Source organism: Petaurus breviceps, unplaced genomic scaffold, assembly GCF_028583685.1.
Source record: "Petaurus breviceps papuanus isolate PSGF00001 unplaced genomic scaffold, PetGlider_PUasm1.0 90743, whole genome shotgun sequence".
Taxonomy (NCBI): domain Eukaryota; kingdom Metazoa; phylum Chordata; class Mammalia; order Diprotodontia; family Petauridae; genus Petaurus; species Petaurus breviceps.
The window spans coordinates 14288755-14303858 of NW_027187332.1; the positions used below are offsets into that span (position 1 = coordinate 14288755).

The window sequence follows — 15104 nt, forward strand, 5'->3', positions numbered from 1 at the left end:
TCCGTGATCCTTTAATTGCTTATATCAAGCAGGTGGGCAAACTCCAGGAGCATAGAAACCATGAATAGCAGCTAATGTTAAAATAAGACTTGTTTTTATTACCACTGACTTCATTAGTTTAGTGAAGGATTCTCTCTATTAATGCAGATGGGTACCTGTTCTACAAATTTATCATTTTAAAGGGTTTACTAAGACATAAAACAAAATTAGTAAGACATATGTGTAGTGATATATATGTTAGACACATATGTAGTGATATTCATATACACACACAACCATAATTGTAACAGATAAGGGCTTAAGGATCACTTAGTACCACTCTTCTTTTAGAAGTAACCTGAATGGGGGCGGCCAGGTAGCACAGCGAGTAAGAGCACAGGCTCCAGTGTTGAGAAGACTTGGAGATCTAATCCCGGGCTCAGACACTTAGCACCCACCCAGAAACACCTGGCCGTGTAACCTTGAGCAAGTTACTTAACCCCAATTGCTTAGGGGTGGCCAGGTAGCTCAGCGAATAAGAGCACCGGCTCCAGTGTCGGGATGACCTGGATCAAATCTGGGCTCAGATACTCAGCACCATACCCAGAAATAACTGGCCGTGTAACCTTGAGCAAGTTACTTAACCCCGGTTGCTAAAAAAAAAAAAAGTAACCTGAATGTCATAAGACTTCTCCAAAGTCACATAGCTAGGTACTGGTAGGGGGAAAATAATTGTTTATCTCTGTGCAGTATGCTCTTTCTACTACACTACTAAAAGATAAAAAGCAGAAGAATTGGGCTCTAGCTCCAGTTCTGCTATTAACTTATTGTGTGACCTTGGGGAAATCCCTTAGCCTCTCAGATCCTTAGTTTGTATCATGAGGGAGTTGGACTAGGTGACCTATAGACCAAGACCTATCCAACCCTAAAACCTTGTGATTCTATTAAGTGGGAAGACAACTTAGACCCTCTAAGGGGGGTATTGGTAAATAGTAAATCTTCGCTAACAAATAAAAAAGTTTCTAAAAACTCAAGCAAAAATTTTAGAAATCTCACTGCTAACTCTGTGCCCAAAAGACACTTGGGAAAATATGAGTACCACCCAATAATTCAAAGAAGGAAGATGAAAGGATTGCCACTCTTCTGACCAGGCAGAAGAGCCCTGTTTAAGGCTGACAGGACTACTTCTTAGGAATGCAGTACTTGCAATCCCATCCCTGCTGGAGAATTATGCCTGAATGTGACAGTCATCAACAGGCATTTATTAATCCAATCAGCATTTGTTACGTGCTGGGATTACAAAAAAAAGGGCAGAAGACAGTCCTTGCTCTCAAACTACTCACAGTCTAATGGGGGTGACAACATGAAAACAATTGTGTCTAAACAAGATCCACATGTGATAAATTGTAGATAACCAACACAGGAAAGACACTAGCATTAAGGGGAACTGGAAAGGGTTTGTCGTAGAAGTTGGAATTTTAGCTGAGATTTGAAGGAAGCCAGGGAAGTCAAGAGATGAAGATGAGGAAGGAAAGAGTTCCATACATGGGGGACAGCCAGTGAAAATGCCCAGTTGGAAGATTAAGTGTTTTGTGCAATGAAGAGCTAGGAGGTCAGTGTAACTGGATCATAGAGAACATGACAGAAAGTAAGATGTAAGAAGACTGGAAAGATAGGAAACTGAAGATTTTATATTTGATCCTGGAAGAAATGGGGAACCTCTAGAATTTACTGAATGGTAGATGATGTGGCCAGACCTATGCTTTATTCCTCAATCTGACAGGTGAGCAGGGAATGAATTGGAATGGGGAGAAACTTAAGGTAGGCAGTCCAGCTAACAGACTATGGCAATATTCCAAAAATAAGGTGATAAGGGCCTGCACCAGAGTGATAGCAGTATTAGAGGAGAGGAGGAGTAAATGAGAAATGTTAAAAGAAAGTAAAATGGACAGCATTTGGCTACAGATTGGAGGTGAAGAGAGAGTAACTGAGGATGACGCAGGTTGCAAGACTGGGTGCCAGGGAGGATAGCAGTGCTCTCAATAGTAATAGGGAAGTTCTGAAGAGGGGAGAGTTTGGAGGAAAAGAGAATGAGTTCAGTTTTGGATGGGTTCAGTTTAAGATGTCTACCAGACATCTAATACGAGATGTCCAATGCACAGTTGGAAATATAAGTCTGGAAATTAGGAGACAGGACGTGCAGATCATCAGCATCAGAGATAAATGAATTTATGGGAGCTGATGAGATCACTAGAGCAAAATATAATAGAGGAAGAAGAAAAACTGGCTCATCAGAACCTGGGGAGGGGGAAACCATGGTTAGGAGGTGTGACACTTGTTTTCACATCACTACAAACCTCAACATCTGGTAGGGAGATTCTAATCACACTGTTAACTATCAGTCCTTGTAACTTTAGTTAATGGTTACATAGAAATACATTAAGAAAAGTGGAGGGAAAAGTATTAAAATTGAAAGAACACTGATTGGAGCATGCTAGTAAAAAGCTATGTGATCTTGGACACATCATGCAACCTCCCTTAATATATGCAGTGGGTCCCTTGAAGAATTTCATCCTGGTGGACTCAACACATTTTACAAACACTTTCAGAGAAAAGGTTTTCTATTTTCTATTTTGAGTTTTAATGCAATACTTCTGTGATAGTTAAGCAGCTAAAGGGGAAATCATCTCTGTAGCTCCCTTCTTCACCTTGCTGGTGCCTCTTCTCTGAGATTATCCTTCACACTCCATATAGAGAGTCATATGTTGTCTACCCACCATTAGAATAAGCTCCCTGATGGCTGGGACTGGTTTTTGCCTATTTTTAGCACAGTACCTGGCACACAGCAAGCACTTAATAAATGCTTGTTGACTGCTTCTAGACTTACAAACTAAATAGAGGAATAGTTGTTCATCCCGGGTACCAGCTCATAATAATTAAAATCACAAAAGCAATCCTTTCCATCATCCTACAGGCACACACATAATACCATACTGCATTCGATCAGTGACTGATCTGGACCAGTGTTCTGATTCAGGGTTGCATGCCATAATATGGTAGATATTCTCCATGACACATTTTTTAAAGTTTAGTAGATATCAGAGACATCCCTAAGTTCCTTTAAATAACCGTTACACAATTCTCTAAGGTTTCAGAAGAAGTAGGCTCTAGACGTTCCATTTAAGTAGCAAGAGGCAGCAGAGCTCTTGCTTAGTTTAAGGAGTGAATCCTCCAATCAACCTTGATGGGACTTTAGGACCTTTGTCAAAAGATGGGTATCTCTCATGGAAAGGAAGCTAGGAGGGGAAGTAGAAATGTTGTACTTGGAAGTCAGGAAAACCTGAGTTCAAATTTTGCCTTGGACATTTAGTGGATGTATGACCCTGGGCAAGTCACTTAACTGCTCTTAACTTACTTATCTCTAAAATGGGGATAATAAACCTACTTTTCACAGCTGCTATGAACACCAAAAGAGAACATTTAAAGTACTTTGCAAACGTTAAAGTATACATAAAAAAGCTGGCTATCATCATAAAAGCTCCTAATCATTATTCTAGATAAGTACATCAACTCTTTTTTAGGGATTGCACAGGGAAGTTTTGATTGTTCCATAGAGCTTGGATACGAATCAAATATGGCTAATGTTTGAAAGAATGGACAAAGGGAAAGTTTTAAAAGGGAGAATGGTCCTCCAAAAGTTGTGGGCCATTGCTATAGCTCATGCATACAAGCCACAAACAAGGATGATTCCTCTGACAAAAGTCAACTTCATCAAGCAAATGGGAGGATTAATTAAATTGAGTAGGAGTTTCCTGATCTTCCTTGCTATGTTAACAACAATACTACAGGGATGAAAGGAGCGTAGAAGCTAGTATACTTTCATATACAATGCCTACCATAAGTACGATCCGCCTTGAGTCAGGAGAGAATAGGAAAATTTAAACTGAGCATTCTAAAATACAAAAAGCCATGAAGCTTCACTCATTAAAAATAAAATCAACACTTAGAAAACATACTAAAAAAAATCACCATCACTGACTAAAGACAATGAATGAAGAAAATTTTTCATTGCTTAAAAATATTGAAGGGGCGGCCAGGTAGCACAGCGAGTAAGAGTCGGAAAGAGTAAGAAAGTAAGGCTCCAGTGTCGGGATGACCTGGAGATCGAATCCCGGGCTCAGACACTTAGCACCCACCCAGAAACACCTGGCCATGTAACCTTGAGCAAGTTACTTAACCCCGAATGCTTAGGGGCAGCCAGGTGGCTCAGCGAGTAAGAGCACTGGCTCCAGTGTCAGGATGACCTGGGGATCAAATCTGGGCTCAGATACTCAGCACCATACCCAGAAATAACTGGCCGTGTAACCTTGAGCCAGTTACTTAACCCCGATTGCTTAAAAAAAAAAATATTGACCCACTGAATCTACCTGAGATAGGCAACAATCATTGCTTCAGGACAGAAATCTTCAAAACAATTAGTCAATATGATAGACTGAGCTACTCTGATCAACACAATGATCTGTGACAATTGCAAAGGACTCAAGATAAAAATACTATCCATCCGGAGAAAGAACTGATGAGTTCTGAGTGCAGATTGAAGCATATTTTTTTTATTACTTTTTGGAGGGGGGAAGGCAGGTCAATTGGGGTTAAGTGACTTGCCCAAGCTCACACAACTAGTTTTGTGCTAAGTTTCTGAGGATGCATTTGAACTCAGGTCCTCCTGACTCCAGAGCCAGTGTTCTATTCACTTCGCCACCTAGCCATCCCTGAAGCTTATTTTTTCACTTTGTTGTTCCTTTTTTTTTTTTTTTGCAACATGGCTAACATGGAAATATGTTTTACATGACTTCCAATGTACAATGAGTATCATATTGCTTGTCTTCTCACTGGGCTGGAGGAAGAGCATTTGGAACTTAAAATTGAAAAAGCATATTTAAAAAGCATAGTCATCTGGTTCTTTTTGGTATTATTCCCTCTGGAAGCAATATTGATTTTGGTGGGATACTCAAGTGCCGTAAATGATTCTCCTTGAATGATGATGTGCTCCCCAATTCAAGGGTGTTCATACTGGCTGTCAGGAGCCAACTGTTAAATTTTCAGCATCAGCATTTACTCCTCATAAATAGGCAAACTCCACAAATCTGGGTCTGATTTATTGTTTTGTTTATTGTCTAGACTTAAGAAAGTGATGGAGAAAATGTTAATGATGCAGATTGAACTTAAAAGTATGTTTTGCGTACATTTTTTTCTGAGAGCTGGTTATTAAACCCTTACCAGCATATTTCAGCCAATACTTGCATGTTTAAATGTTTATTCATTTTAAGAGAATAGAAAGGAATTAAAGTAGAGGTAATAGTTTGTTGATTTAAGCTGGGTTAAGCATTCATTAACTCTGGCCTGGCTTAAAAGTGAATTGAGTCATAATGAAGAAGTTAAAAAATGAATGAATAGAATCTTGAAATTGTTGATTATTTCAGGCTTAATTTGGTTTGGAATTTAAAAAGAATTAACTCTAAATGCCAAACTTTCATAAAAATACTTTTTAGAGAAAAAAACCCCTGAAACTCTTGAGAATACAAGACATTACAGATAAAAAAAATTTTACTTTTCTTTCTGAAAGAAATTACAAAGTAAATTGTATTTGTCTTTCGTTTTCGAAGAGGACCATGGCCTCAGGGAAACAATGACTGTTTCTCTTTGGAACAGCAATTCTGAGGGTCTTCCCCTCCCAGCTTGATGCTTTTTTTCTTTTATCTAATTAAAGGGGCCATCCTTTCACTCACTTCTTAAATTAGAGGCCTATTCACTGAATGGGCATCACCTCACTCTAAGTGAGTACCTAAAAAGGCCTTAACCTAAAAGGGTCAGGGTCTCCCATTGCATCCTGGGTCATCTCCAATCATCCTGATGAATATTTGGTCACTGGATCCAGATGGCTCTGGAGGAGAAAGTAAGGCCATTGACTTTGCTCTCCCTCACTCAAATAAAAATCAACTACAAGTCACATCATCATTTCCCTGATGCCACAGTCCTCTTCAAAAACAAAGGACAAAACACAACAATAAAGTAAATATTTAGATAAAGGGAACATGAGACATGCAAATTACTTCTGCAATATGATAATATAGAATGTTCATTGAAAAAGGAAATTGTTAAAAAATATTAGTAATATTTGTCTAAGTCATTCATGTAATGGAATAAGTAGTGACTTTAAAAGGAAGTGTAGTATAGAGTGATGAACTTGGAGTTAGGAAGACCAGGGCTGGAATCCTGACTCAGTGATCTGTTAACTGGTGGCCCTGGGCAAATCACTTAACCTTAAAGAGTTATCGTGAGAATCAAAAGTATGTAAAGCATTTTTTGAGTTTTAAAGCACTGTAGGTGTGAGATATCATTATATAAGCAAAGATATGCCTGTAATGTATCTGTAATATCCATTATTGACAGTCTGGAATAGCAATAATAATTACTAACATTTATATAATACTTTGCAAACTGTTTCACCATATTATTATCTCCTTTTATCCTCACAACAACTCTTGGAGGTAGATGTTATTATTATTCTCACTTTACAGATGAGGAAACTGAGGCAGACAGAGATTAGGTGATTTGCCCAGGGTCACACAGCTAGTAAATACCTGAAGCTAGATTTGAAACAAGGTCTTCCTGACGTGAGTTCCAGCACTCTAACCAGTGAGTCACCTACCTGCCTCATATAGAGAAAATGGATCAAATCGATAATAAAAATCCATAAGAAAGCCTGACTACAGCACCAAGTCTGAGTACTGCTAACAACTAGCTGATGCCTCATCTCTTCTCACATCTTTTTCCTTTTTTCCCCATCCCTTTGAGAAATGAGTAATCCTCGTTTTTCAAGAGCCTAGTTATCTCAATGGGTGCAGAAAAGTTCTAAAACCAAATTATTTTAAATTTTAAAAACAAAAGACACACAGCAATTTCTGGAAGTGTGCATTGACAACAAAAATACTAGCATAGAAATCACAAAGAAGGTGAGATTCATGCAGCAAAAAGCAGTAAAATTACCCAAAGAGAGCTGAGAAGAGAGAATAAAAGAAATGAGGGCTAATCTACCAACTGGACTTCTGTCATTTAAATGAGACAAATGAATGCAGCCTCTTGGTTGCTGTTTATACCATTTTGTGAATCATTCCTGAAATGAATAGTAGCTGGCATTATATACCATCCTTCAATTACATTTGGATGATGCTACTGGTCCAGCACCATGATGGGGATGAGTTGCTCTGAGAAAATCACACTCCCTTCATTGTCAACACTGTGTTTAATACATTTGTCAGGTGATAGGCCAGAATTAGAGTTAGAACTTATAACTGTTAACTGCTTTCTGTTTATGAAACACCATACATACCTCCCACCTGAAGTGACATAAATATTAGTTTGTTAAAATCGTTCACTGATCTTTGCTAGCCAAAGAAATTAACCGATGTTATGAATGAAAATCGATTTTTTTTTCTCTCCCAAAGTAGTTTGTCTTGTTTAACATTCAATATAGAGACATTGAAGTTACATCAAACTAGTTATAAAAAAGTTTTTACAAATTGTGAATATGGGACAAAAATGATCTATTTATGATCTTGCTGAAGAATCACTTCAACGCATTCTAATTAAACTAGTCAAAAACTTAACAAAGCAAAGCAAATCACTAACAGTTTCAATTCTTACCCAAGAGAAGGCAGCAGCTACTCCAATCTTCTATGAAGACATTTTAATTTTAAATGCAAACACCTGAAATTCAGAGTTTATGTTGCTTTTTCTTGCTCTTAAAAATCATTTTAATGGAAGAGATCATTTCATCTTTTGCCTCTGACTAGATTTAATATTTAGGTATTCACTAATGAAGCAAATATTTATTTATAGGTCACTAAATGGTATAAGATTTTTGTTGGTAGTGGTATCTGATATGTGATGGTATTTTAATTACTACCAAATTTTTAAAATGTTCTGGAGTATGGATAAAAGATTCTTTAAAAAATAAAATTCAAAAATATTTAAATTTGGATGAATTTTAAAAGCATTTTATTACTATTCTTTTCCATTTAAATTTCAGTTGATATTTAATTAAGTGCCAATTTATAAAAGCAGTGAGCTTGGAACACCATTGTTGTTCTGTTGTTTTGGTCATGTCCAACTCTTCATGACCCCATTTGGGTTTTTCTTGGCAAAGATACTGGAATGGTTTGCCACTTCTCTCTCCAGCTATTTTACAAATAAGGAAACTGAGGCAAACAGGGTTAAGTGACTTGCCCAGGGTCACACGACTACTATGTGTCTTAGGCCAGATTTGAACTCAGATAGATGGGTCTTCCTGACTCCAGGCCCCATGTTCTATCCACTGCACCCCCTAGCTGTCCTGTGGAACACTATACATTCCCATAAAAACATATAAAAGTACTTAGTAAGAAAACAGGCCAGGGAATATGGCTTCAATGGCTCCTTACTGTCACTAGTATAAAATACAAATTCTCTTTTCTGGGGCATTTGAAGTCTTTCCCAATCTGGCTCCTTCCAACCTACCTTCTATGACTTCCTTCATGACTTACTGCACAAGCACACTACATTATATACCTGTTTGCACCTTGCCATCTAAAATACCCCACTCTCCTCCTCTGGCAGGCTCATCCTCATCGCCCTCTCCTGGAATCCCTGGACCCCCCAAGGCTCTGCTCAGGAGCCACCTCCTATGTGTGTTTTCTTGACCTTTCTAGTTAATACTGCCCCGGGAAATTATTTGTGTTGCATATATTTTTACTTAACTCACCTGCAATATGTTACATATCACTTCAGCTGTCTAATCTCCATGTGAGTGGAAATTGTTTCATTTTTTGGTTTTGTATACCAAGAGACTGGCACATTGCTGTGCACACAGTTGCCCCTTAGTGTATATGCGCTGAATTTTAAGTGAATGAATACATATGACAAAAATATTTACAAATTCTTAATATTTCCTTTATATGTACAGTATCGCCACTGTGGATAGCATATTTTCAAGGTTTCACTTATTTTCATTAAAAAATGTGGTAATGTATGTACTTATGCCTTGATCAATACCTCTGTTACCTTTGTCTTCCTCTGAAAGCTCCTCTATCGATTCCAGCATGTGCGACTTGGATGCCTGTTCTACTAATGAGGAAAATGGGGATAGCACAAACAGGACAACAGAAGGACAAGGTCAAAGGAGAGTTAGTCTCTTTTCTATGATGAAAGTCTGGTGTAATTTCTATGGTAACTTCTTCATGACTACATAGGAAATATTTCATGACATTCAATTTATGGAGATATTTAATTAAAGGTGGGTTTTATCAGACTTGCAAACTGACTTTATGAAATGTAGGAAAATAATATATAGTATATTTACTTGAATTAGTTCCATTTACAGGAATTTATATACTTCAGATAATTAGAATAAGACTTCTTTTTTACTTTCACTAAGTCACAGCCATTTCACTGGGCATTTTATTTTATAAGAAACTTTAAAATATAACTGGCTTGTTTTATTTGAAAGTCAGCTATACATGTACAATTTCTTATGGTTTCAATTTCTCCCTGAAAACACACTGGTCTAGTTAAGTGGTAGATTTAACCCATGTTAAATGGAATGGATTTATGTCATAAATAGTCTCCAGTTATTTCATAGGATCAAGGATCTCTATAGCTGGAAGGTACAACAGAAGGTATTTAAACCAATTCCCTCATTTTATGGATTAAGAAACTGAGGCTCAGTTCACTGCTTCTCAACAACTATTTTCACTAGATTGGGCAATACTTGGGTAGCACACCTGTTGGGTTTTTTAAAATTTCTTTTTAATTTTATAGTGCAATATTCTTTACAAAAACTAGAAATAGATCTACTGATATTAAATGAGAGAAAAAAATCAGGGCTCTCCTGATCATCTCTTCTAGTGGGCAGCTCCACTACTGTACTCTAAACATATTTTGGCTATTGTTTATACCTAAATTTACTTTAACAATATCATTCAATAAATACATTTTAATCTGGAGAGAAAAAAAATCTTATTTTCGATGTATGGGTGAACATAAGATGGTAAACACAGCAAAGAAATGTGAAAAATTCATTTTTCAACTTCTCTGAAAGAAGCACAAATTCAAGTCTACCATCTGATTCTTTTAATAATTCTTCTTAGAAAAATTTAAAAATACTCAACCTGGATGACAAAATGTTATAATTAAATAAGGAAAGAAAATTATAAAAGTTATACAAAGTAAAAAAAAAAAGTTATAAAATAGTTTTAAAAAGGAAAGAAATTTTCTGGCTTCTCCCAGACACTGAGTTAATTAAATAAATTATGTCACATTAATGTAACTTTTGGGTATAGAGAATAGAAACATTTCTATTAATTAAACCCATTGCTCCAAATAACAATGAAAAGAAAATGTGCCCTTACATGTTTCTCAGTGTTTGAAGAACACACAGAAGAATCTATTACTGAATTCCTTGTATTCTTCACCCTAGTTGCCCATGATAGCCATGACTTCATAAAGTCTTTCCATATGCCATCTGTCCTCACTTTAATAAGACACACCAATTACGTTCTCTTACACTGCAGCTTCAGTTAATTATTCAGCACAGATTTTACCTTACATAAAAAGCCAATTTTATTTGCTAAAACTCTTCTCAGGAGACAAAAGATAATTTGCTCTTCCAATTTGAAGAGAAAATTCTTAATAACATAAGACTGATATTATTTGGTAGTTACTAAATTGAAGTGATTATGAACAAGTTTCTTTCAAAATCTTCAAAGAAACAAAACATGCACAATTCATCACTCAGTATAAGTTGCATGTCTCCTTTTTTCCACTCATATTTAGCTGCTTCTTAAAACTAAAGAATGTGAAAAATGTGAATATACATTAATATGATATTTTCTGTTATGGTTTAGGGAAAATCGGTCTTACTTTACAATTACTCTACACCTAATATTACATTCCTATTTGCAGATTACTTTTTACTTAGTCAAGAATAATCTTTGCATTTTTATTCAACTTCCTTCAAAAAGAATTCAAGATCTGGTTATCTCTGAAGATCCGTAGTTAGAAAAAGTCCCATATATCTAAAAATATATAATGGAGAACATAGCCACACAAGTACGTATTTGTACACCCCAAAAAGGTTGACAGATCAACATCCCGAGGAGTTTCCTATTCTTTGCTTCAGTTAACTTTCACTGCACAAAATGGGGGTAATCCTCAGTTAAAGGAAAAATTCAGTTAGTTTAGAACACTGCTGTTCCTGAGTTTTCATTATATATGATATGGAAATATAAGTATTGGAGGAACCTACAGTAAATACTGACTTACAAAAAAGCAAAGTAAACGAGCAATAGTGGGACATGGGGCGAAATTAACACGCTGACTCAATACTGCCATTAGGTTTAATTTGAATTTGGCAAGAACGGCTTCAGGTTAATACAATCTCACTTACTTTTACACACAATGTTTCCTCTAATCTGGTGGGTTAGATTATGTTTAGGCAAGGATCAAATCCTGACTATATATAACAACTGGGCATGATTGCATACATTTAGCAATTATCTCGATGTTCTTAGCTAAAGCATCCAAATTCCTACTTTTAACTCTGGTCAATCTCAATTGATTCCACATTATTTTTTATACTCACTCTTTTTCCTTTACAATTATCTTTTATTAAGATATTTGGTTCCCATTCGGCCAAAAAAGGCCCGCTTTAGATGCTAATTCACCACACCATTACATTTTACAAACACACCTGGTTTCCTACAGGACTCAACTGAAGCACCATCTTCTGCATGAGCCTTCCTCTCCTGGTCTCTGCATGTTCCTCTCCATACTCCCACTCCCTGTCAGGATAGTGCTTTCTCCCCTTCTCACCCCCTCCCCCAGCCTTGTACCTTTTTATAAATGTGTTTTCAGGTGAAGTCAACAAACCTGCCTTGGAAGAGGTACCAGGCTAAGCATCAGGAATACAAAGAGAGGCAAAAACAGTCTTTGCCCTCAAAGAATTTACAGTCTAATAGGGGTGACAACATGCAAACAACTATGGAAAAACAAGCTATGTACATAATAAACTGGAGATGATTGACAGAGACTAATATTAAGGAAGACTGGGAAAAACTGAGTTTCTACAAGAGAGAGAGAAAGAGAGAAAAAGGGAGGGGGAGGGAGGGAGGGAGACAGAGAGAAAGAGAAAGGGAGGGGGGAGGAAGGGAGGGAGAGAGGGAGAAACAGAGAGGCAGAGAGAGACAGGCAGACACAGAGAGACAGACAGAGACAGAGAGAGATTATTATTGTTCAGCTTCTTTTCAGTTGTGTCTAACTCTTCTTGACCCCATTTGGAGTTCTCTTGGCAAAGATACTGGAGTGGCTTGCCTCCTCCAGCTCATTTTACAGATGAGGAAACTGAGGCAAATAAGGATTAAATGACTTGTCCATGGTCACACAACTAGTAAGTATCTGAGGCCAGATTTGGACTCATGGAGATGTGTCTCCCTGACTCCAAGACTGGCACTCTATCCACTGTGCCACCCAAATGCATGCATATATGTACACACCCACACACACACATATACCTGCATATACATACACACACATGAGCATATATTTTTACAAATCTCTGCCTTTTAGTTTTCCACCTTGGGAGTCTTAACCCATGGTCAGAAGTCAAAGGCTGAGAAAGACTTCTTGCAGCAGATGAGATCTATCTATCTATCTATCTATCTATCTATCTATCTATCTATCTATCTATCTATCTATCTGTATGTGTGTGTATATATGTATATACATACACACACATATACATGTGTATACATATATATATGCACATGCATTATATGTCATATATAATAAACACTGGCAGTGATTATTTTGGTTGTATTTTTCCCCCAACCCTAGAGTCTAGAACATTAAGTAGCAAATAGTAGTCACTTAATAATACTAGCTGATGGACTGAAAGGATTCTATTTACTGAGTGGATGAAACATATATTTATGAAATGTTTGAAATAACTGCTTGGGAGTCAAATGAAAAGCAGAATATGTGAAAGGAGTGTAGCAAATAAATATTTTCAATTTTCAAATATCTACCGAAACGTAAAAGTTTAATTAAAGGAAGAGAGAGAACTTTTGCTAAAGATATCATTGTTTTCCACAAGTCACCTTCAATGGGAAAAATCACTGAATCACAAAAGTTGAGAGTGGTGCAGACTGCAGCAGACACAATTCCACTGAAGAAATTTCTCAACTCTGTTCTTTTAATGCACTGTTTAATTTTGTTTTAGGTACTTTTTTAGTTAGTTGAGTAACAAATATGATCTGCAGAGAATGTGCATCTGAAACATTTGAATAAATGTGGAAAACTAAAATCATAAGCAAAACACACAGATAATTTAATTGCTTTCTACTTAATTTGAGAAGTATACTTAGGGAATGATCATAAATATTATGATCACTACATAATATTCTTCAAGCCCAGAGTTGTGGTGAAGCCAAACCTACTTTGTATTCTACTCTGGCCTAGATAGGTGCAATCTGATTCTAGCTCTAGCCCAGGGCATCTATAGTCTTTTATGAATGGTATGCCAAGGTTCTGACCCCTTTGTTCTGCTGTGCCTAGGGGCTGGTGTTAACCACTGGTTCACAAACAGCGGCAAGGAGGGGTACTGACTGAGTGGATGTTGCCAACTAGTGATCTCGGGGAGGGGAAAGGGTAGAGTGATGGTGAGAAGGAACCATGTGGATTCTCCCAAGCTAGGAAGGGTGTAGCAGCTGCCAACTTTCACAAACTAATGGCATTGTAGAGGAAGGGAGTATCGGGTGAGTGCGCAGTGACAGCAGGAACCCAAATGCCAATGAAAATCGACTCACATGCCATCTCTCTGGCATGCATGTCAGAGTTTTCTGATCCCTGTTTCAGCTTCCATTTTGGCTTCTGACCATGAGTTAAGACTCCTAAGATGGAAATCTAAATAGCTATTCGGAATAATATATGCTCCCTTGTATCTCTTCAAGGCTTTTAGGATAAAGAACTAGTTAAGCATTTAGGCTTTCAATAGCCAATGATAATAATAGCTGGCATTTATATAGTGCCCAAAGTTTGACAGTGCTTTACATATTTTAAATCATTTGATCCTCACAACCCTGAGGGGGGAAGTGATATTATTAAACCCATTTTACAGTAAGGAAAGAGAGGTTAAGTGAGTCTTTGAACTCAGGTCTTCCTGACTCTAAGACCTATACTCTATTCATTGCCTACCTGCTTCAAAGGAAAAGTCATGAAAGGTCTGGGATTATGGGAAATATGACAGTGGTTAGGAGGAGAGGGAAGAACCTTAGCTGGAGAAATACCAGATTGTGGCACCGAGACCCTACTCTAAAGGGTCTCAAACTTTCAGCTGTCTTTGAAAGCCTTTAGTAAAAACAAAAACAAAATTGTTATTGGAACTCAGGTACCAAAGTCTTTTAAAATCATTTTCTTAAAGGCCCACTACTGATGGTACCAAATACCATAATTATATTCTCTGGCAAATGTTATTCTGAATCCAGCAAAGACTGAAACAACTTAGTGAGAAATACGTGACTCTCAGAGAGTATTTTATCATTTGGAACATTCTGGACATGTCATTTCCATCTCCTGACTTCTTTCAAGACCCACCTAAAAATCCCACCTTCTCCAGGAAACCTTTCCTGATCCGTTTCAATTCCAGTGCCTTCTTTCTGTTGCTTATTTCCAATTCATCCTGTATGTTACTTTGTACATAGTAATTTGTAAAAGGTTTCTCCCCATTAGACTGTGAACTCCTTGAGGGCAGGGAATGCCTTTTCCTCCTTTTGAATCATCAGCATTTAGCACAGTGCCTGACACATACTCAACATTTACTGACTAACTCTGAAAAATTCTTTACAATTAATTATTTTCATTTTTCAGTTTTCTTATTCATCACTTTTTCCTTTTACATTAAAAATATCAAATTATATATAAATGACAGCAATTCTGCCAAAACTACGAGACTTAGAAAACAATTTGGCAACGTACATACCACACATCAGAATCACCATACATTTTAAACCACATTTGGAGAGAACTATAAACAT

General features: G+C 37.1%; 1 protein-coding gene across 5 annotated transcripts in view; it reads right to left on the bottom strand.

Annotated features, from left to right (window-relative positions):
- DZIP1 (DAZ interacting zinc finger protein 1) overlaps positions 1-15104 on the bottom strand; it is a 115126-nt gene that overhangs the window by 25149 nt on the left and 74873 nt on the right. Inside the window, exon 13 of one of the 5 annotated variants that reach the window (XM_069067346.1) lies at positions 9079-9138. The exons of 1 other annotated variant lie outside the window; for it this stretch is intronic. In XM_069067346.1, the coding sequence (XP_068923447.1) occupies positions 9079-9138 (60 nt within the window). Of the gene's footprint in view, positions 1-9069; positions 9142-15104 lie in introns of all 5 variants that reach the window. 3 more of the 5 variants (XM_069067344.1, XM_069067345.1, XM_069067343.1) reach the window with 3 other exon arrangements.